At 37.5% G+C, this 25,343-nt stretch overlaps 1 protein-coding gene across 14 annotated transcripts in view; it reads right to left on the bottom strand.

The window, feature by feature from the left end:
* Nnt (nicotinamide nucleotide transhydrogenase) overlaps nucleotides 1-25,343 on the bottom strand; it is a 107,077-nt gene that overhangs the window by 58,392 nt on the left and 23,342 nt on the right. For all 14 annotated transcript variants that reach the window (XM_004848552.4, XM_004848549.4, XM_087189369.1 and 11 more), the window contains one exon: nucleotides 16,042-16,229. In XM_004848552.4, the coding sequence (XP_004848609.2) occupies nucleotides 16,042-16,229 (188 nt within the window). The remainder of the gene's footprint in view (nucleotides 1-16,041; nucleotides 16,230-25,343) is intronic.

Here is a 25,343-nt window from a genome sequence, read left to right as displayed (position 1 = left end):
AAAAAGTAATGATCATAGAAAAAAATTAAATGAAAGTATTTCCTGGCACAATACAAACTGGGTGAAAGATGTGATAAGTTGTCCAGCTGCACGAAATATTTCTTGCTTCTTTCTGGGTCACAGACATTAAGCTTTCCTGGTAAAGTTCCCATTTCCCATTTAGGAGTTATTTCCATACTTTTGCCAAGACAATGGTAGGACATTGAGCACTCACAGTCATCATTCAAATATTCATTTATTTACTCACTGACTCAACTAATAATTATTCAGTGCCTCCCATGTGTAGCATAAATCGAGAAAGAAATTTTTACTTATACTTTTTTTTTTTTGGTACCGGGGATCGAACTCGGGTCCTTGTACTTGCACAGCAGGCAGCAAAACCACTGAGCTAAATTCCCGGCCCTTTACTTATACTTCTGCAGTCTAACTTTTTAAAATATTTTTTGGCCATGGATTTAGAGCTTTCTATCCTAGCTGAAAGAGGCTGCATCCAAAGATTACTGAACAGTATTTTTTTTAAACAACCTTATTATTGGAAGAACTGGTATTTAAAGCACTCATCCGAAATATTTAATTATAGTTTTCCAATTGATTATCAATTATTTGGGGTGAGTAGGAGTATTGCAAGTTAGTTAAGGCCTCCTAGAATCTCTGGGTGAACCATGAGTTGACTGTAGACTATCAATGCCTCATGTATGTGTGCTGTTTCTTGATGTATGAGCATATGGCTATGAATTCATTTTTAAATGTTACTGAATTTGTGGTATCAGAATATCACATATTTTCTCAATAAATGTATGCTGATAATGGTTTTTAAAGTATTAAAATTAGAAGCTGCTAGAAAAATATTAATTTCTAAAAGTAACTTCAAATATTTATTATTATGCAGCAAAAGAACACATGACTGGCTTGTCTACAACACTAACTTCAAAAGGAGTGATGCAGCTTAAACTAAAGATTTACCGGAAATTTTTGTAATATACCTCTGTGAATAAATCAGACCTAACATGATCATCTGAAATCAATAAATTCTCATTCTATTTTATTGGGAAAAGAATCAAGCCCTTGTCGACAACTTTAATTACACCAAAAAGAGAAAAGAAAAAAAAAAAAGAAACAAATTAAGGCAAAACCACTAAAAATATTAAGAACAAAAAGACACCAGGATGAAACTGGTTTACCACAAAATTTTATAATGATTCCAAAGAGCACTTACTATTATTTACGGGAATTATTCAAAGACATGTAATCATGAGGAAATTCCTAACTTCCTGGCCTGTAAAGCATCAAATTAGAGGCTCAAGGAAAACTTTCTGCTTTAATATAAACATGATACATTTGACTACATACTAGTAAACAGATTAATAATATAATCATAGAATATATTTACCCAAACCAAAAGACATTTCTCATAAACAAAGGGTAGAAAGACAGGAATAGTTTTTCACTTAATATAGTACTATCTACTGACTAAATGTAAAATTGAGCAGGTAAAGAAAAACATCCTGAACTTTGGTACTCATGCAGTATGAAATTTCATTAAAACATCACAATTTTGCACTATGCATTGTTAGTATCAACCTAGCATCAATTCTCTCCATCACTACTCTGATTTCCATTTTCTCCATGGAGTTCCTGAGGTCCACAAGAGAAAACCCACAGAGGGGCTGGGGATTTGGCTCAGTGGTTTTGCTGCCTGCTGAGCAAGCACAAGGACCCGAGTTCGATCTCTGGTACAAAAAAGAAACAAAAAACCCTGCAGAAACCACTCCCGAGGTGCACCTGGCTGGCCTGAGGGTAATCTCACCACCTTATCAGTGACTGGGCCAGAGATCCAAGTGTCAGGAGAAGAGCATCACACTGCCCTGCCTACATGGATTGGTGCAGAAATGTTTTCAAAATAAAATTAAGGCTAAAAACAAGGGAAAACTTGCTAAGAGCTTCTAAATAGCAAGTTTCCTTGCTTTAAAGATGTAGCCTGTCTCATCTTCTAGATGCTGTGTTAACAAACTGAAGGCCTGAAATTGCTGCTGCCTCCTACATTCCACTGAGGATGAAGCAGAGTCAAAGAAAGGGGCAGAGCTATGAGAGCATAAAAGAGCACATCCAGGGTCCCTGACCCACACACACTGCTCCACTGGTAAAACCAGACTTTTTTTCTGTTAACATAACCCAAGAAATCTTCTTTCTTAAGGCAGATTAAGTTGGAATTCCTGTTTCTGGCAGCCAAAGGCATCGTGATACACACCAAAAGCTTTTTTGGAATTTCAAAATCACAGATGAAGTTAAGTACTGGGTGGCAAGCTTTAAAAAATGTTACAGATGAGGACAAAAGTTTTTTATACATATACATGTGAAAAAAGAGATTATTCATTATGTAATAACCAGGGTATAGAAACTGCTGACCATCTCATCCACTGATCCATTATCTATTAAGTCTCTGATTTAACCAGCTCCATGGTAGAGCCAAAGTTCACATGCGTTCTTTCGATCTCTGTAATATATGACAAAACAGACTATCAAGAGCTATTATGTTCATGAATATGGAGAGATATACCCAAGCCTAAATGGCTAAGCAGAGTACTTTACATGCACATTCTACTCCTGGAACTAAAGGGAAATTTTCTCTGCATAATTTAATTATTTGTATAAGGAACCAAACAGGAAGTCAGGTTGGCAAATAGTTGGCTTTTACAAATTGGATGCCTTGAGATAATACTAAATTTAATACTGTACTTGCAAAATATGATTTAGTCAACACCATTTTTAGCAGATTGGAAAAATCCCTAAAGATGTATTTAAAGAAGAAACTTATAAACAAGCTTTTATCTCATAAAGAACGTTTATAAAATTTTTAAAAGAAGGCCAGGCATTTAGCTCAGTGGTTCTGCTGCCTGCCTCACAAGTACAAGGACCCAAGTTTGATTCCCAGTACCAAAAAAAAGAAAAAGAAATTTTTAAAGGATTACGTTAATAATTTATCACTCATAGCTGCAAAATTCTGATTTTGCTGTTTCAATATAAAATAATTAAAAGACTTTAAAAATAGTATTATTTTCCTTCAACTTAGGTCAGAATGAAGTTAATTGTCAAAAGAGTTTAAAAAAAAGACATCTTCAGAAAATTCGGACAAAAAGTAATTAAGACATGTTTCTCACCCCAAGGAAACCCATGCCAGACTGCCACTTATGAACACTGGTTGTGTAACTGCACAAGTGGATCCACAAGCCTGCTGACCTCACAGACCATTTTCAACATTCCACATAATCCTTGAAAACCTCTGGACTTTAATTACAAAATAAGCATTTTAATCCTGAGTGCTGAGCACAAGACTCAGCATCACAAATGAAGATAAACTTACGCTAATATTCTATATGCTCAACTCTATACTGGATTTTTTCCTTTAACTACTCAAAATACTTCTGCAAAGTAAACATTTTTATCTCTATTTCAAGGATGAGAACTCTGATGATCAGAGAGCCAAATCAAATATTAAGCAATGGAATCAGAATTTGAATCTACTTGATCTGGCTCTAAATCCAAGAATTTTCCTCTGATTTCCAATAATCATTTTAAATCTAAATGGATAAAATTAATCTTAGCTGCACATACAAAAAAAATCCACATTTGTTTTGGGCTGAACTGCCTCCTTACCAAATTCAAATCTTGAAGCCCTAACCTCCAGTACTTCCAAATATAACTAAAGAGGTGAACTGAGTTAAACTGAGGCCATTAGGGCCCCCCTAATGCAATCTGACTGGTGTCCATAAAGAAGAGGAAATCATATACCAAAAGAACTCTGGGGGATGCACGCACACAGAGGAATGATCACATGAGGACACACTGAGAAAGTGGCCATCTGTAAGCAAAGGAGAAGATCACAAAAGAAACAAAACCTGCCAACAGCTTGATTGTAAACTTCTAGGCTTAAAACTATGAGAATATAATAGTTGTTTAGCTACCACATCTGTGGTATTTTCTGACAATTTTTAAAAATTAATGTAATAGTCTCTTATTCCTGGACACATAGAGAGGTAACAACCTCTAGCTTCCCTCACAGTTAGGTTTGGCCAGGTGATTAAGTCTCAGCATATGAAGTGTGAGGCAAGAGTAATGGGTACCACCTGCAGCCTTCCACACACACCCCTCAAATGGAGACAGTGTGCAGTGACCATCAAAGCTTCACTGTATTGATGACAACACTTAAAACCTGAATCCCCAGATGATCATGGGAAGGAGAGCTGCCCACCAATTGTAAACCTACCTATAATTAGCTAAGAGGTATATCTCTGTAATGTCTGAGTCATTAAATAATATTGAGTTCATTTGTCATAGCAAAGATCGTGGGTTTTGAGCTAAACTTCCCTAATTAATATTCAGACAATCGCAAGGACCCGAGTTCAATCCCCAGTACCAAAAAAAAAAAAAAAATTCAGACACAAGAAGGTAGAGTGGACCCTCCAGTTACAACTACCTTGACATACAAATGACTTAGGTTATGACCAGAATTTTAATTTTAACTTATGAACAAAGTCTTGAGTTACAACCCAAATACCACCAACTTGTGCTTCCAGATGGTCTCAGATACAGATTTAACCATTAAAGAGTTCTAGGAGGGGCCACCGTACCACCACTCCCACTACAGTGGAAGGGGCTTCCGGGCTGCTGTACCACCACTCCCAGCACAGAGGAAGGGGCTTCCAGGCAGCTGTACCACTGATCACAGAGGAGAGGAGCTGAGCGGTGTGAGCGCCAACAGCACACACACACCCTGCCCCACCCTCGCCATCAAAATGAGAAGACATGTAAACAAGTCTCAAAACCAGACTTCCAGATCACTTACAACAACCCCAATGGGAAATGAGAAGGAACAATCTAGTACTCAACCACCTGGACTCTCTGACCTGGCAACAAAAGAGGATCTGGAAAAAATGAAATCAAAAATAATTTCTAACATAACAGCAGACATCATGCACACAGTGCAAGACATGATTATTAAATCTAGAGAGGACACAGATAAAAAAAATAGAGGAGATAAGGAACATGATGAAATCCCAACATAGGAAACAAATGGAACTCCATTGAAAGTCTACACAGCAGAATGAGCCAATGTGAGGACAGAATTTCAGATATAGAAGATAGGATTCCAATTAATGACCAGGAAAGAAAAATTGCTTCAAAATTGTAAGGGACCACAACAAATCAATCCAGCAGCTGCTAGATGATGCAAAGAAGAAAACGTAAGACTGACAGGAGCCAAAGAAGAAACAGGAGAGAGTGCAGATGACATAAAAAAAATGTTCACAGAAAAAATGGCAGAAAACTTCCCAAGCAGGGGAAAACAACTTGACATAAAGTTATGTGGGACATACAGGACTCCAACCACCCTTGATCCAAAAAAATCTACACATAGGCATATGAAGAAAGCCAACAGAAGAATGAAGTTCTACAAGCAGAGAAAAGAAACAAATCACTACAAAGGAAAGCCCATCAGAATCACAGCAGACTTCTCAATGCAAACCCTCAAGGCAAGAAGAGCTTGGAGTGATGTATTTCAAGCCTTAAAGGAAAACAGCCTCCAACCCAGACTGATGTACCCTGCAAAACTATCTTTCAAAATTGATGGAGAAATAAGATACTTTCATAACAAAGAGCACCTTAGGAACTTCATGAATACCAAACTAGCACGTCAAAAAATTTTATACAATATCCTAGGAAAAGACAATGAGGATCACAACCCCAGGAAGCCCTGCAGAATGAATCTGTCGGGCGTGACAAGAAATTAAATATAAAGGGGGAGAATCCAACAAAAACAAAAGGTCATGACAATGATAAGTCAATACGTATCAGTGATAACCATCAATGTTAATGGTCTCAATTAACCAATCAAAAGAAATAGACTGGCAGAATGGGTAAAGAAGCAAGATCCAACAATATGCTGCATAAAAGAAACACACTTAATTCAAAAAGAAACTCGTAGACTGAAAGTTAAATGGTGAAAAACAAAACTCCATGCGATGGGAACCCAAAAAAAGCAGGAGTAACTATCCTCTTGGCAGACCAAGTGGATTTCAAACCCACACTGATTAAGAGACAAAGAAGGACACTATATCCTTGTAAAGGGAACAATCCAAAAGGAAGAGAGGACAAACATAAATATCTATGCATCAAACTATATAAAACAAATACTAACAGACATGAAAAGTCATATAAGCACTAATACAATAGTAGTGGGGGACCTCAATAACCCACTGTCACAAATAGATAGATCAACTAGACTAAAAATAAGTAATGAAATACTAGAACTCAATTGAACTCTTGAACAAATGAACTTAACAGATGTTTACAGAGTGTTCCACCCCACAAAATCAGAATATACATTCTTTTCAACTGCACACGGGTCGTTCTCCAAAATAGACCACACACTTGCTCAAAGAATATGTTTAAGTAAGTGCAAAGGAACTGAAGTTATCCCTTGTATATTACCAGACCATAGTGCAATGAAATTGGAGATCCATAGCAAAAGAAACCACAAAATTTTCATAAACACATGGAAACTGAACAACACACTTCTGAATAACCAATGGGTCACACAGGAAATTAAAGAAGAAATCAGGCAGTTGCTACAATTAAATGACAATGACAATACAACATATTGGAATCTACAGGACACAATGAAAGCAGTTCTACGAGGGAAATTCACAGCAGTGAATACTCATATTAGGAAAACAGAGCAGGCCCAATTAACCTGATGCTGAACATCAAGCTTCTAGAAAAAGAAGAGCAGAACAAACGCAAAGCTCATACAAGGAAGGAAATTATAAAGATCAGAGGAGAAATCAATTTAATGGAGTCAAAGAGAATGACACAAAAAATTGTTGAAGCCAAGAGTTAGTTCTTTGAAAGAATAAACAAAATTGACAAACCTTTGGCCAACCTTATCAGAAAAAGGAAAGAATAGGCCCAAATCCATCCAATTAGGAATGAAAAGGCTGAAATTACAACGGACCCAGGAGATATCTAGAGGATCATCAATACCTACTTTGAGAACCTATACACCAATAAGATGGAAAACACAGAAGAAATGGACAGATTCCTAGATATGTATGAATTACCAAAGTTGAACAAAGAAGACCTAAAAATTCTAAACAACCCAATATCAATTGATGAAATTGAAAACGTAATTAAAAGCTTACCAACTAAGAAAAGCCCAGGTCCTGATGGCTTCACTGCTGAATTCTACAAGACATTTAGAGAGGAACTACTGCCACTACTCTTTAAACTCTTTAATGAAATTGAAAAGGAAGCAATACTCCCAAATTCATTCCTGGAAGCAAACATCACCTTCATCCCCAAAGCAGAGAAAGACCCAACCGAAAAAGAGAACTATAGGCCAATCTTACTAATGAACATAGATGCAAAAATCCTTCATAAGATACTGCCAAATAGAATGCAGAAGATCATTAAGAAAATCATACACCCTAATCAAGTGGGATTCATCCCAGGGATGCAGGGATGATTCAACATACGCAAATCAATCAATGTAATACACTATATCAATAGACCCAAGGACAAAAACCATATGATCATTTCAATAGGTGCAGAAAAAGCATTTGACAAAATCCAACATGCATTTATGATAAAAACCCTACAAAAAATTGGAATAGATGGTCTCTACCTCAATCTGATAAAAGCCATCTATGAAAAACCAACAGCCAATATCATACTAAATGGTCAAAAACTGAAATCCTTCACACTCAAATCAGGAACAAGACAAGGATGTCCACTATCACCACTCTTGTTCAATATAGTTCTGGAAACATTAGCCACAACAATTAGACAAGGGAAAGAAATAAAAGGAATAAAGATAGGTAATGAAGAAGTCAAATTGTCATTATTTGCAGACAACATGATACTCTATATAGAAGACCCTAAGAACTCCACCAAGTCTTCTAGACTTAATAACCAAATTCAGTAGAGTAGCTGGATACAAGGTCAACACACAAAAATCAATAGCTTTCCTCTACACAAACAACAGACTCACTGAAACAGAAATAGGGCAAACAATTCCTTTCATAATAGCATCCAAAAAACTGAAATACCTAGGAATCAACCTAACAAAAGAAATCAAAGACCTCTTCTCTGAAAACTACAGCACTCTGAAAAGAGAGAATGAAGATGATACCAGTAAATGGAAAGACATCCCCTGCTCCTGAGTAGGAAGGATCAACACAGTGAAAATGGCCATACTTCCAAAACTGCTATATAGATGCAATGCAATTCCAATTGAAATCCCTGCAGCATACTTCACAGACCCTGAGAAAACAATCCAAAATTCATTTGGAACAAGAAGAGACTCAGAATAGCAAAAGCAATTCTGGGCAACAGAGACATGGTAGGGGTTATCACAACCCCAACTTAAAACTATGCTACAAAGCTACTGTGATAAAAACAGCATGGTACTGGTAAAGAAATAGACCTGAGGACCAGTGGAACACATTAGAAGATGCAGAAACAACACCAGACACACTCAGCTGTCTCATCTTCAATAAAGGAGCCAAACACCCTCACTGGAGGAAAGATAGCCTCTTTAATAAATGGTGCTGGAAAAACTGGGTTTCAATTTGTCAAAGATTAAAACTAGACCTATATCTCTCACCATGCACTAAACTAAAATCGAAATGGATTAAAGATCCAAATATTAAAATAAAAAAGCTGAATCGGCTGGAACAGAGGTTAGGTAGAACTCCTGGAGACACTGATTGGTGTAGGAAAAGATTTTATGAACAAAACCTCAGTTGCCCATGAACTAGCACAAACAATCAACAAGTGGGATTTCTTATCAGAAAGCTTCTGCCATAGCAAGAGAAACCACCAGCAGTGTGAAGAGACAACCCACAATGTGGGAAAAAATCTTCACCTGCTGGTCCTCAGGCAAAGGTCTACTATCTCAAATCTATAAAGAACTTAAAAAAATCAGACCTCCCAAATTTAAAGACCCAATCCAAAAATGGGCATCTGAAATGAACAGACATTTCTCAGACAAAGAAGTAGAAATAGCAAATAAATACATGAAAAAATGTTCAACATCACTGGTCATTCATGAGATGCAAATGAAAACAATGCTGAGATTCCTCCTCACTCCAGAAAGAATGGCTGCTATCAAGAAATCAACCAATAACAAATGCTGGCGGGGCTGTGGGGAAAGAGGAACCCTGCTCCACTGCTGGTGGGAGTGTAGACTGGTGCAACCACCGTGGAAATCAGTATGGAGATACCTCAAAGAACTAGTACTGTAAGTCCCATTTGACCCAGCTATTCCCTTGCTGGCTATCTTCCCCAAAGAATTAAAAGAATCATACCACAGGTGCCCCATGTTCATAGCGGCACAGTTTGTAACAGCTAAAACTTGGAAACACCCCAAATGCCCATCAGCTGGAGACTGGATAAAGAAAATGTGTTTTTTTTATAAAATGGAGTTCTACTCAGCCATAAAAAAAATGAGAAATTAGAGACATTTATAGCTAAATGGATGCACATTGAGGAAATACTCTTAAGTGAAATAAATAGGACACACGTGTAAATACCGAATAGTTTCTCGAGTGTGAGAAACTGAAAGTGTAAATGAGGAATAAAAGGTATAATAGATAATCTGAAACAGGAAGAAAAGGGGCAAAGCGGAAGGGCAAGTGGGAGAGGTAGGGGAAAGGAAAGAAGAGAATGGAATTAATATGAGAAAATGAAAAAATGGAAACAAAATCTTTATAAATAGGGAGTGATGGAGGGGTTGAAGGGAGGGCAGGGGAAGGGGGGAAAAATAAGAACCAAGAGAGATTATGTAAAGGTACAAATTTCCAATGATGAATGTCATTATATTGTATACCTAAAATGTACCAATAAAATAGTATTTTTTTTTTAAAAAGTTCTAGGAGGAATATTATAACATCCTTTCCTGTGTAGGGTTACCTGAGGAACCTTGGCCAGTGTCTCTCTAAGGACACTGAGATCTGCCTGTATATAGGAGAATGACTTTGATGGCTCTGTAGAGGAGCCTGAACCTTCAACTGACCAACTTGAGATACAACCAGCCCTTGCAAACAAGTTGAGTTCATAAGTCAAGGGTCCCTTGTACAAAGAAATGGAAGTAAGGAGATTCAGAAAAGCATATGGTGGAGAGTACTAGTAAGTTAGCATAGGCAGACTCATCAATCCTTCTCAATTCAGGGACTGCCAGAGAGGAGAACATAATGCTTCTCAATCTTGCAACATACTTTTTAGAGAAATAACAGGCCAAACCAGAATATAATTCTGTGCCATAAATTTTCCTAACACAACATTTATTACATTTGGCCCAGTCATTCGCTGTGTTCAAATCACACCCTAAGACATCAAGACTTCCAAATGGCAATGGGAAACTCCCAAAACTCTGGCATCCTCCTATTGATGACAAGTTGGCCTGTCTGTGTTGAAAGCTACTAAGAGGTGTGTAGATAGCCTATGGTTACCAACCCTTGATGGTGCAATATAAAAGCATTTTTCTCTGTCCTTCAAAATTCTCAAAACAAATGAAACTTCATATTACAAAATTTCATATAGTCCTAAGATACAGAGGCAGAAATACATATGTCATAAAATACATGTGGATGAATCAGACAGTAAGTAATAATAATAATAATCCAAAAAGTGGGAATCACTGACATGTAGTCTATAGTTGTGAACTCTAAGATCATAATGGATACTAAATAAAAGTCTTAAGAAACTAAAAAATAAACCCTTACTTTTGGAAAAAAAAAACTTTGGATAGCAATCAAAACATTAATAACTTTGTAGCACTGTACAAATGGACATTAATTATTATCATATCGGATATTCTCTTCCCTGGAAGTACAAGTTTGCAAATTAATGTGAAAAGTCATTCTTTAGTACTATAATTCTACTAGACACGAAAGATGAATTCAGCACCAAGCATGGCGGCGCATTTCTACAATCCCAGGACTTGAGAGGCTGAGGCAGGAGGATTGCTGTGAGTTCAAGGCCAGCCTAGGCTAAACAGTAAGTTCAAGGCCAGCCTGAATTACAATAGCGAGACCTGTCTCAAAAAGAAAAGAAAGTGAGATGAATTCAAATAGGTAGAATCAGATGGAGAACCAATGTTGACTTTTCAAGAGACTGCAAAACCTCCTGATTTGAGCTCATTCATGGAAGACCCTTGCATATCAGAGGAAAACATCTTCCTTCACGTTCTCCACAATCATGGAAATTCACCAACTGTTTCTTCTGAAACCCTAACTGGAATAGAGAAAAACAAAAAGTACTACTATTCTAATCCAGATTGTATGTAAAATGAGATCCAAATATACACGGACTAAGTTATTAAAATTTATAATCAAGCAATGAATATATTCTTTCCTAACAAGATACATTCTAATTCCTGAAGAGATCTTTCACTATTTCCCAATTTGATCTCCCAAGAATACTAGCTAGCCACCTCAAATTGCAGACTGGAAATGTGTCTTAGTTTTGAATAATTTAAGAAAGCTAAGTTTCCAGTCTTACATTAGCCTCTGAAATGTTCCTATTCAAAAGTGAGCCAGCAGTATTCTTTCTGTCTTTCCTTAGCAGCACTGGAGAAATAAAAAGGACTGTGCCAACCAAGAGCTAAGGAAGGTATTCAAAACATGAGTTCCGCAACATGTATCTGGCCACTACTGTGCATAAAGCACTGTGCCAAGCACTGGCCACGGCAGAAGTAAATCTAACTCTCTGCTGTGTTCCCAGGATAAACGAACAGCTGAGGAATATGAGGCTGAGCACTGTCATTAGATGAAGCAAAGATAAGGTGCTACGAATAGGACATGATAGATACTATGAATAAAGTAGTAACTGAGTAAAGTAAGGTTTCAAAGGCCAAAGATGGCATTCCAGTGAAGGAGCAACATGTGCGAAAGGTGTGAAAGTATCTTTGGACCCTGGGCGAGGTGGCGCGTGCCGGTAATCCCAGCACTTGGGAGACTAAGGCAGAAGAATTACTGCAAATTTGAGGCCAGCCCAGGCTACATAGCAAGACTCTGTCTCAAAACGAAACAACAAAAAAAAAGTATCTTGGCCTAATTGAGGAAACAATAGCAGCCATCATGACTGAAATTACACCCAGGTAATAGGTAATAGGTAAGACATAAGTTTAACATGAGGCTGAAAAGCTAAATCAAGACTAGCAGTAAGTGCCTTACCACAGAATGCAACCTTATGTCCAGGAAGTGGGGTTTAGGGGCTATAACCCAATCCTGATTGATCAACATGCCTTCATCTAAGGATGCTGGTTACCCAAGTGGCCCAACGTACTAAACAAAACCTAAGGTACTACAGTAGCTATGAGTCATTAAATTAATAAGGACAAGAATTGAGGTGGGGAAGGGAAAAGCAGAAAAGCAATGTGACTAGAGAATTGTTATGATTTTTTTAATTAGGGAGTCATCAGGAAAGATTTTCCGTAGAAAATGTGATTTCTGTGAGGATAAATCTAGCATCACATGATTCCTCTTATATGAGAAACCCAAAGTATACATAAAGAGCAGATAAAAGATAGATGATCGCAAGGAGGGAGATAGATCTTTCTGAAAGTGAAAGCGATGAAAAGATGGAGGGGTAGGAAGGGAGGAGAAGGGGATGAAAAAAAGAATGAAGATGTGTTATATTCATGTACCAACTCCACAAGAGGAGTGTAAACACTATGAATTGCAAACATGTGCCAAAAAAGAAGGGAAACAAGATAGTGAGTGAGGAGGGAAAGGGCATGAAAAAAGGAAGTAAGATATATCATGTCCATGTACCAACTCCCCACAAGGAATGTAAACATTATGTACTACAAACATGTACTCATAAATAAATAAATAAACAAAACAAAAAATCTAGCATGTGTTCAAGTGCTCTTAATTTTTAATTATTCAATACTAGGACAAATATCCAGTCTACTTTAATTCTCAATGGAATTTAGGTGAAAATTTTCCAAGATACTGTCAAAGAAAATTCACCACAATTCCTCCTCACTCCATCCCAGGACTCCCCTCCCCAGCTTACCTAACAGATTTTCAATCTGATTCAGCCTCTTCCTGATTAAATATTTCTTTCTCTCTGCCAGGGTTCCAGACCATTCAGATGCTGAAAAAATCTCTTGTAGCTCAAAAGTCTTAGCAGAAAAGATTCTGAACACAGCCTGAACATTACCAGAAAGCAGGGCTGACTTACTTTTTCATGGTAGCCCCAAAGGCCAAAGAGTTGGATAGGAAGCTTGGGAGCTTTGTCTTTGTGCACAGCAACATAAAATGAGACTGCATCTTGGCCTGGTCCTGAAGTTACTTTCATTAAGTGTAATTGCCACCTTTAATCCATCACCCAGACCAGGATGGGGGCGAGATATCAAACAGCATAACAATTATCTAGCTACATGGAATCCATATGTAAGCTGTACATACAAGGTCATTGTCTTTTCAAGCCCACTGATTGATATTTCGGAAGAATGAAAGCTTGGCAACTCCACAATATTGCTATCTGAAAATTGCTACTTGCCTATGTCCCTCTTTGAACATTCTTTTGTTTTTTCTTTTCTTTTTTTTTCTTTGAACATTCTTATCCATGCCAAGTCTTCAGCCCAGTCTTCCGTGGATCTCAGACATGGCATCTCAGCTTAGAGAATTTCTGACAGGTAACTTAATCTTTGAACTCAAGGAAAACTTTAGAACAATTTCTGTTCTAAGAGTCTCTCAGGATGCAGGCACAACATCAGGTGATACATACAAAGGCTTAGGACATAAAACAGTAAAGGTAAAATGCCAAGGACACTGCTTTCCAAGGGACATTTATACTTTTATATAATCTTTCTGCCTTTTTTTTTAATGCCCATGCTTTCAGCTTTCAGTTCCTCATGAATATAAAAGATCTTTAGAAAAACCACGTTTTTCTTACAGTATTATAATTAACTTCACTCTCTCGCTCTTTTTTTTGGTTTTCAGTGGAAGAGAAAAGTCCTTTTCAAGCAGCCTTTTGAGAACAAGCTCATAAATGCAGATGAAGGACTAGGCAAGTTTAATGTGAAGATCACATCTTCAGGAAACATGAAAGGCTCAGTGGAACACATTAACAAAAATTCTCTAGCTAGACTTGAAGACTATCATATAATTTGACCTTTTACTAAAATACACTGACTATAAACTACTTTTAAAAAATATTATAAAAGTCTGTATGTTTATATAAGGCATCAAGTTGTATCACTTACTACTAGCTTTACAATCAATAATAAATCTGTATACTGTGTCCAAATTATCTCCAGTTCTTATTAAGAGTATGAGTTGACTGAAGTAGCTTCCTGGTCTTATCTTTTACTCTGTGAGAAAATCTTTTAGCACCCTCTACTGGCCACTCCTTACTTCTCATCAATTCAAAAGAGCAGTAGCCTCTCAATGGTCAAATGGTGCCTTATAGCACAGGTCTCCTCATCCCCTCTTCAAAGCCACCTATATAAAAGCAGACATAGGAACCATTGCCACAAAAGGAAAAGAAGAATCCTGAATGCTCTCCTTCCACTGCTTGAGTGTGACTTCTGCCCTGGCTGACAGGTCTCACATACTCCATCTTGGGTCAGAGGCTCCAGACCTGCAGTTACCTCTAGTAGCCAACCATAGGCCTCATCTCTACATTCACAGATGCTTCCATGGGCTGAGTTCCACACCACCCTCCCATCTGTTTGCTTCATCTAGCCACCTTTGGAGAAGAGAGACATCTGGAGGGACCAGCTCTTCTATCACCTGGATTAACAAAGGACAGAAAGAATTGGAAAGCACATATTCCCACAGGGCTCATAGATCTGATGCCAATCAATTCCCTGTTCTTGGATTTATATTACTCAGATTTGTTAGTGAGGTCAGGTGCCAGAAAAGAATTTTTCCTCTTCCATGGTCTCATGACAAAGCAACTTCTAATTCTTCACAGTTCGAAGTGAGAATTCCTTAGTAAGATCAAATACAATCCACTGTAAAACCTTTATCTCATTATCTCACACATTTTCTTTCAGAAAGGAAAAAAAATTAAAGTCCACATGGTACTCATTATTCAATATCAGAAAAGAGGGGGTAAGAGATAAGAAAATAAAAGGTAGAGTTTCTTCGCTACAAAATCTTGCCAGATCAAGCTACCACTTAGTGATCAACAAATGTTTAATTTTACATCATGCATTGAGTGCAAAATATTCTTTAAAAGAAGACACTGTAAAAGGACTAGGAAGTAATTCCTACTATCAAAGAGCTCGTGATTTGTTAACATTACAGAGGAAATAATTAGAAAGGAACAAACTGTCAAATCCTTTAGGAAAAATATACACTGGAAATTCCATACATACATATATATAAACACATAACCCCTCTACACCCATGTATGGAAAAATGATCAATAAATATTAGTAATGGTCATTGCCGGTAGAACTTCTGATGATCTGTACTTTTTTTCTTCATGTTTTTCAGTACTGTTCAAATTTCTATGAGAATACAGTATCTTAATAAAGATACAGAAAAAAGTTAACAGTTTATCAAGGATTTAAACAGAAAAAAAACTGTTTCCGAATATAACAAAGTACACAGAGAATGATCACAAACACAGTTATATAAAAAGCACACGGGATGTCGGGGATTTAGCTCAGTGGTTCCGCTGCCTGCCTCGCAAGCACAAGGTCTGCAGTTCAAGGCCCCGTACCAAGGAAAAAAAAAAATACAGAATCATTAATGACTGTTATCGCTAGGGACTGTATTGATTTGTACCATGTGCTTTCTTATTTTCTTATACTTTTATAACAGAAAAATGGATCTTCACTTTTAAAATTTCAATACTGGGGCTGGGGATTTAGCTCAGTGGTTTTGCTGCCTGCTGTGCAAGCACAAGGACCCAAGTTCATTCCCAGTACCAAAAAAAATTTTAATATTAAACACTGTTTTCACCCCTTTTTTTAACATTCCTTGGTAAAAGTGCTTTAAAGATATTGTCTCAGCATCATACCTGGAATAAGTGCTGTGCTGATGAGGATATCCACTTCCTTGCATTGTTGGGCAAAGAGTTTCATTTCAGCTTCAATGAACTCTTTGGACATTTCTTTTGCATACCCTCCCTGTCCCTCACCAGATTCCTTCAAGTCCACCTCCAAGGGCTCTGCACCAAGTGACTTGAACTGTTCCAAAGCTGCAGCTCTAGGGTGATTAATGAAAGGGAAACTAGTTATTTCGAACCCTTAATACATGAATCAAAATCTTCATTTACATACACATTTTTCAAGAAAAGCAAACTGTACATAGTCAAAAATCAGGAGTTTCTCTTCATGCCTCTGGTTAAACTGTTTTGATATTTTTCCTTACAAGTAGATAATAGTTTCATGACTATTTTTTCTAGAAAAAATATAGAGAATTCAATCCCCTACTTTAGTCAAGTTACAAAAAGAATTTCACCATTGCCAATCCCAGGAATCAGTTATGTTCTTTGTGGTTCCAATATATTAATAATAATATGGTATCTGACATACATTAAGAGTTGATATTATTCATATCACCCAAGTTGAGCTTTGCATTTGTAAATGTTCTGAGTTTGTTCTTATTGGGGTCAGGTATTCTCTTTTTTCTTTTTTTCCCATTAACTTTATTGGTACATTTTAGGTAAAAAAATACAGTTACGTTCAACATTGGGATCTTGTACCATTACATGAGTCTCTTGGTTCTTATTTTTTTCCCCTTCCCTTGCCCTCCCTTCACCCTGCCACCCTTCCCTATTTGCAAAGACCTTATTTCCATTTTTTCCTTTTCTCATATTTTTTCCTTTCCCTTTTTTCCCTTCCCCTACCCCTCCAAACTCCTCTGCTCTTTTAGACCTTTTCGTCCTGTTACACAATATCAGTTATACGTTTTTAAAATTATAATATCGAGATCTAGGAGACATTACCACAGATTTTACAGAATTTAAAAGGATATAGAAAGCATATTACAAAAATCTTTTTTGAAATAAATTTGACAACTTCTAAGAAGTACCTTGGAAGACAAATTAATGAAACTAACTCTGGAGGAAATATAAAATTTGAATAGCACCTATTAAAGAAAGTATATTCCTAGCTTGAAAACCTACCTGTATGACAACAGCAGGCTCACAAACATTTTAACTGATAAATTATATCAAACAATTAAAGCAGAAAAAAGAAGGAACACTTCTCCCCTCATTTTAGGAACTCAACATTGTGCTAATCCTAAAGTTGGATAAGGATATTAGAAGAAAAAAGTATGAACATAGATAGAAATTTGTTTAACAAAACAAACTATTAGAAGTCAGATCTGGCAGGATGTAGAAAGTGGTTTTGTTATAGGGGTGGCAGTGTTGGTTCAGCATTGGAAGATCCACCCCCAAAAGTCATCATTTTAACAGAGGAAAGGAAAAAGCCATACGATTCTGTCACTAGTTGGAGAGAAAGTATTGGACCAAATTCTACAGCTGTTCATGGTAAAAGCTATCAGGAGACTAGAAGGAGAACAGAAACTTCTCAACAAATTAAAGACATGTACTCCATACTTCCAGAAAGAACGCCTTGTATGAATGGAAAAGATACAATGCTTTCTCCTTAAGGTGGGGAACAAGGGCAGATATGCTTACTCTTTATCTGTCCATTAAATTTTGAAACCTAGGCCCCACCAAAATAGTCTGGCAATAAAATGACACAACTAGGATAGGATTGGCACGACAGAAGCAAAATCTTTATATGTAGATGAAATGATCATCTACAGAGAAAATACTAAGAAATCTCTAGGAGCCCCTAGAACTTGTACTTGAATTTAGCAGGATTAGAAAACACAAGGTATATATAAAAATTCAGATCTGTGTATACTTGCTATAAATGAAGAACTGGATATTGAAATTTTAAAGTTATGTAGGAATACAAAGGAACCAGAAAAACCAAAAACAAAAATAAAAACAGTGCTGCAAGACGTTTAGCGCCCAATTTTAAGACTTCTTCTAAAGCTACAGTAATCAAGGCAGTGTTGGCGTAAGGAAAGATATATAGATCATTTGAATAAAACAGAGAATCTAGAAATAGAAGTACACATATATGGTCCACTGAGTTTTGAAAGATTATTTAACATTAGCATCTTACAGAATATAAATTCGATTCAAGAGCCGAGGAAGAGATAGTGTCTTCAGCAAATGCCACTAGAACACCCGGTATCCGTATATAAAAAATTAACCTCAACCCTTTTTTTCCATACATGAAAATAACTTGAAGGGATCTATGAACCTAAATAAGAAAGTCTAAAAGTATAAAACTTTAAGAAGAAATTATAAGGGAAAATATTTATGAATTCAGGGTAGGCAAGAACTACCTAGGATACAAAAAAAACATGATGTATAAAAGAAAAAAATTGATAAATGACATTCCATCAAAATTTAGAACTTTAAATGACATCATTAAAATGAAAAGTAGTCCTTAAACAGACCATATTTACAATGCATATAACCTATGACCAGAATATATAAAGAATTCTTACAGCTCATTAATAGACAACCCAATTAAAATGTAGACATAAGAATAAATAGCCAGTATAGCACAAGGAATGGTGTGCAACTCTAGAATCAGAAAAATACTAATCAGTACAATAATAAGATTGAAGTATACACTCATTAGGGAGATGAAGTCAAAAGTTTTAAAAGCCTTGTCATGACTTTTTCTTTTTGTTGGATTCTCCCCCTTTGCATTTGTCACACCCAATGGATTCATTCTGCTGGGTTTCCTGGAGTTGTGATCCTCATTGTCTTTTCCTAGGGTATTGTCTAAAATTTTTTGGAGTGCCGGTTTGGTATTCATGAAGTTCCTGAGGTGCTCTTTATCATCAAAGTATCTTACTTCTCCATCAATTTTGAAAGATAGTTTTGCAGGGTACATCAATCTGGGTCGGAGGCTGTTTTCCTTTAGGGCTTGGAATATGTCACTCCAAGCTCTTCTTGCCTTGAGGGTTTGCATTGAGAAGTCTGCTGTGATTCTGATGGGCTTTCCTTTGTATGTGATTTGTTTCTTTTCTCTCACTGCTTGTAGAATTTTATTCTTCTGTTGGATTTCTGGAATCCTAACTATTATATGCCTATGTGTAGATTTTTTTTGATGAAGGCTAGCTGGAGTCCTATATGCCTCACTTATCTGTATGTCAAGTTCTTTTCCCCTCCTTGGGAAGTTTTCTGCTAACACTTCTGTGAACAGTTTTTTTTATGTCATCTGCACTCTGTCCTATTTCTTCATTGACTCCAATCAGTCTTATGTTATTCTTCTTTGCATCATCTAGCAGCTGCTGGATTGCTATCTCCTGGTCCCTTACAATTTTAAAGCAATTTTTCTTTTCCTGGTCACTAATTGCAATCTTATCTTCTATATCTGAAATTCTGTCTTCACATGCACTCATTCTGCTACATAGACTTTCAGTGGAGTTTTTAATCTCCTGGAAATCTGTTTGTATCTGTTTTACAGATTCCATTTGTTTCCTATGTTGGGATTCCATCATATTCCTCAGATCCTCTTATTTTTTTAATCTGTGTCCTCTCTAGATTTATTAATCATGTCTTGCACCATGAGCACAATCTTTGCTGTTATCTGAGTAATTATTTCTGATTTCATTTTTCTCAGATCCTCTTTTGTTGCCAGTTCAGAGAGTCCAGGTGGTTGAGTATCAGAGTGTTGCATCTCATTTCCCTTTTGGGTTGCTGTAGGTGATCCAGAAGTCTGTTTTTGAGGCTTGTTTATTTGTCTTCTCATTTCCACAGTGCGGGGGCGGGGGGGGGGGCTTCTGGCACCCACGTGGCTCACCTTCTTTGCCCTAGGAGCTTGGGATGGCAGCGGGGGAGCTTCCTTCTGGGGGCTGGGACCAGCTGAGCTTCACTGCCCTAGGAGCCTGGGATGGAGGCAGGGAGCTTCCTTCCGGGTGCTGGGACCGGCTGAGCTTCACTGCCTTAGGAGCCTGGGATGGCGGTGGGGGAGCTTCCTTCCGGGTCCTGGGACCAGCTCACCCTCTCTGCCCTAGGAGCCTGGGATGGAGGTGGGGAGCTTCCTTCCGGGTGCTGGGACCGGCTGAGCTTCACCGCCCTAGGAGCCTGGGATGGCGGTGGGGGAGCTTCCTTCCGGGTGCTCGGAGTCAGGTATTCTCAATAGGGTTTTTCCCACATAAGTGAATCTTTTACTTAGAAATATTTTAATTAATGGTCTGGGGATGTAGGTTAGTGGTAAAGCATTTACCTGGCATGCACAAGTACCTGTGTTCCATCAAAAGAAAGACAAGGAAGGCAGGAGAGAAGGGAAGGAGGGAGGGAGGGAGGGAGGGAGGGAGGAAAGAAAGAAAGAAAGGAAGGAAGGAGCGGGAGGGAGAGAGGAAAAGAAAGGAGGGAGGGAAGGAGGGAGGGAAGGAAGGAAAGAAAGAAAGGAAAAAAGGAAAGGAAGGAAGAAAAAAATTTTTAATTATTTTTTTCCTCTAGCCCTCATTAAACTGTTTTCATAAAAAGTAAACTATAAATTTAGTAAATGCTAAACTGTGAAAAGCCAATATAAGGTATGTAAAAAGAAATTCAGTTGAAATAAATGCTACCCAACCACTGTATCCTGATTAGAAAACCAGAGCTAACAAAAATTTCACCTCAGTGGTGAAATCCATTCCACAGCAATAAATCCCAAACCTCCCTAAAGACAACAGACACTCAAGGTACTTGCTAATATTCAAATTCCCACCCTCCTTCTCAATGCCACTGAATTATGATCTCCAACACGGAGGCCAAAAGCAGAAGCTATATTTTTAGCAAGAGCAGCAGATCATTCTTGGGGGGCAGGGTGGGGAGTACTGGGGGTTTTAACTCAGGACCTTGTGCTTGCAAGGCAAGTGCAGTGCAACTGAGCTAAAACCCCTCCCCAGCAGATCATTCTTGTCATTAGTGAAGGTGGGGAAACTGCTCTGAGCCAATAAATCCCGAACAACCATCATGTCCTGGTTCTCTCTCTCTGGCTTCAACAAGGCCTCTGGTAGCCCGGACTGTCCCAGGCAGAATTAGCCTCAGGAGGAAGTCATAGCTGAGAATAGCAAAGAGGCAACAGAAAGAACCTAGTCCTCCCCCCGCCACCATCCCTGCACACATATGAGCTACACCACCACCACCACCACCCTTTTTTTTTGGAAACAGGTCTCACTAACTTGCCCAGGCTGGGCTTGAATTTGCAATCCTTCTGCCTCATCTTCCCAACCTGCTGGCATTTAGGACATTCTTCACTCAGAAAAGCTATATTTGTTCCAACTTTAAATTTTTTAAAAACATTCAATATTCAAGAGTGGAAATAGAGGGTTGTAGCTCAGTGGTAGAGCATGTGCTTAGCATACAGGAAGTCCCAGATTCAATCCTCAGCACCAAAGAATTAGGATTGGCAGTAATATTATTCCTCTATTGCCCTCGTTGATAATAAATAGCTATATGTTTTAAACTCAAAGAAGTACTGGATCACCTAAATGAGAACAGCACTTAATAAAATCCAGAACGTAGTGTCTTCAGCAATGAAAAATTTTTTTTAAACTTCTCTTAAAGACAATCTAAGAAAATGTTTACATATCTGCTTTAGAGAAATATAGAGTGAATGTAATGAAGAGGAATAATATTCAAGTATTTTTATCTAGGGACTCTAAAATTATAAAAGATATTCAACTCTCTTAAAATTCAAAGTAGGCATCTTTGAAACAATAAAGCAATAATAATGTATCTGTTGCTGCACTTGGGTGACAGTATTTGGAGATTATGGCCCAGTCAATTCTATTAGCTTCAATCCATTCAATGAAGGGCAATTCATTCACTAAGACATCTCCTACGCCACCGTTTCTTTTTTTTTTTTGGTACTGGGGATCAAATTTGGGACCTTCCGCTTGTGAGGCAGGCGCAGGAACCACTGGGGTAAATCCCCAGCCCCCAATGCCACTGTTTCTTTATACTCAAAACAGCTTTGTTCATGCCCCGCATGGTGCCTAGAAGCATCCTGAAGAGCTAGTAAAGCAGCATATCAGAAACTCAGCAAAGAGGTAACTAGCACTAGTCCCATTGAATGCTAGTCCTCTGCCAATTTACCCAAAGAAAGAACTACAAGTTATTAGTTTGTAATGCTTTTGCTTATTTCTACTGCACTGAGGCTGGGCTCATACATTTTTTTTCCACTACACAATACATTTTTCACTCTGAGTTAACTTTTAAAAAATAGAAACATTTGGGCCAGGGATTTAGCTCAGTGGTTCTGCCACGTGCTTCATAAGCACAAGGATCCGAGTTCAATCCCCAGAACCAAAAAAAAAAAGAGAAACATAATAAAATGAAGAGTTTACACAGAGGTTTCAGTGAGATATTACGATTTATGAATCCTAAGGAAAATGTATTAGGCCCCATTTGAAACAACACACTTTCAGCCAGCACACAAGAGGAGGCTTCCAGGCCGCCATACCACCCACGTCAGCACAGAAAAGGTGAGCCATGCCAGGAGCAAACAAGTCCCCCCCACCCCAGCCCGTCCGAATTAAGAAGACACATAAACAAGTTTCAAAACCAGACTTCCAGATCACCTAAAACAACCCCAAAGGGAAATGAGATGGAAAACTCTGATATTCATCCAACTGGATTCCATGGACTGGCAACAAAAGAGGATATGGAAAAAATGAAATCAGAAATAATTTTGACCAGGGAGTTAGCTCAGTGGTGCCACCACCTGCCTCACAAGCACAAGGTCCTGAGTTCAATGCCCGGTACCAAAAAGAAATAATTTCTCAGATAACAGCAGAGATTGAGCCCATAGTGCAAGACATTATTAATGAATCTACAGCGGACCCAGATTAAAAAAATAGAGGAGCTGAGGAACATGATGGAATCCCAGCATAGGAAGCAAATGGAATCCATAAAACAGATACAGATTTCAAGGAGATTAAAAACTCTACTGAAAGTCTATGCAGCAGAATGAGCCAATGTAAGGACAGAATTTCAGATATAGAAGATAAGATTGTTATTAGTGACCAGGAAAAGAAAAATTGCTTTAAAATTATAAGGGACCACGACAAATCAATCCAGCAGCTGCTAGATGATGCAAAGAGTAACATGAAACTGATCAGAGTCAATGAAGCAATAGGATAGAGTGAAGATGACATAAAAAAACTGTTCACAGAAGTGATAGCAGAAAACTTGCCAAGCAGCGGAAGAGAACTTGGCATACAGATAAGTGAGGCATATAGGACTCCAACTAGCCTTCATTAAAAAAAATCTACACATAGGCATATAATTGTTAAGATTCCAGAAAACCAACAGAAGAACAAAGTTCTGCAAGAAGTTAGAGAAAAGAAACAAATCACATACAAAGGAAAGCCCATCAGAATCACAGCAGACTTCTCAATGCAAACCCTCAAGGCAAGAAGAGCTTGGAGTGATATATTTCAAGCCCTAAAGGAAAACAGCCTCCAACCCAGATTGATGTACCCTGCAAAATTATCTTCAAAATTGATGGAGAAATAAGATACTTTCACGACAAAGAACACCTTAGGAACTTCATGAATCCCAAACCAGCACTCCAAAAATTTTTAGACAATATCCTGGGAAAAGACAATGAGGATCTCAATCCCAGGAAGCCCAACAGAATGAATCCGTCAGGCATGACAAGAAATTAAATGCAAGTGGGTAGAATCCAACAAACAGAAAAAGTCATGATAATGATAAGTCAATATGTATAAGTTATAAGCATCAATGGTTAATCATTAATAGTCTCAATTAACCAATCAAAAGAAACAGACTGGCAGAATGGGTCAAGAAGGAAGATCCAATAATATGATCCATACAAGAAACACACTTGATTCAAATAGAAACTCAGACTGAAAGTTAAAGGGTGGAAAAGAGTACTCCATGTGACAGGAACCTGAAAAAAAGCAGGAGTAGTTATCCTCTTTGCAGATCAAGTGGATTTCAAATGAAAATCTGAAACACTCTAGTCCCAAGAATTTCAGATAAGGGATAGTCAACTTGTATGTAAAAATCTATTGTGAACATGTGTTTTCATTCCTCTTAAGCAAAAACGTGAGAACAGAACTGTTGGTTCTTAACAGTAATACAAGAAATTTCTATATTGTTTTCCAAAATGGTTTTATCATTGTACATTCACATTAGCAGTATTACAAAGTTCTAACTGGTTCACACCTAAGCTGACATTTGTTCTTTTAAAACTTTTAACTTCATCTCCCTAATGACATAATTCAATCTTGTTATTGTACTGATTAGTATTTTTCTGATTCTAGTGTCACACACCTTTCCTTGTGCTGTACTGGCTATTTACCATATTCTTGTGTCTACTTTTTAAGTGGGTTGTCTATTAATGACCTGTAAGAGTTCTTTATATATTCTGGTCATAGGTTATATGCATTATAAATATGGTCTGTTTAAGGACTTTTTCATTTTCTTAACGATGTCATTTAAAGTTCTAAATTTTGATGCAATCTCATTTATCATTTTTTTTCCATTTCCTGAAAACACTATCTTTTCCTCTGCTCTTGAATTGAGTTTATGTTCTATAAAATGTTAATGTTAAATAATCTTTCAAAACTCAGTGGACCATATATGTGTGGTTCTATTTGTAGATTCTCTGTTTTATTCCAATGATCTGTATGTCTTTCCTTAGACTAACAGTGCCTTGATTACTGTAGCTTTAGAGGAAGTCAAAATTAGACACTAAACATCTTCCAACACTGTTTGTTTTTTGTTTTTTTTTTTATTTTCTAGGTCCTTTGTATTTCTACATAACTTTTAAATTTCAATATCCAATTCTTCATTTATACCAAGTATACACAGACCTGAATTTTTATATATACCTTGTGTTTTCTAATCCTGCTAAATTCAAATACAAGTTCTAGGGGCTCCTAGAGATTTCTTAGTATTTTCTCTGTAGATGATCATTTCATCTACATATAAAGATTTTGCTTCTACCTTGACAATCCTATCCTAATTGTGTCATTTTATTGCCAGACTATTTTGGTTTAGGCCTATGTTTCAAAGTTTAATGGCAGATGAAGAGTGGGCATATCTGCCCTTGTTCCCCACCTTAAGGAGAAAGCACTGTATCTTCTCCATTCACATAAGGCATTTTTGGTGGAAGTATGGAGTACATGGCTTATCTGTTGAGAAGGTTCTGTTCTACTTCTAGTCTCCTGATAGCTTTTACCATGAACAGCTGTAGAATTTAGTCCGATACTTTTTCTGCAACTACTGACAGGACCATATGGCTTTCTCCTTTCCTC

Source organism: Heterocephalus glaber, unplaced genomic scaffold (genome assembly GCF_053883595.1).
Source record: "Heterocephalus glaber isolate CG9 unplaced genomic scaffold, H.glaber_assembly_v1.0 deba00001538, whole genome shotgun sequence".
Classification (NCBI taxonomy): Eukaryota; Metazoa; Chordata; class Mammalia; order Rodentia; family Bathyergidae; genus Heterocephalus; species Heterocephalus glaber.
This window is presented reverse-complemented; position numbering and strand designations above follow the sequence as displayed.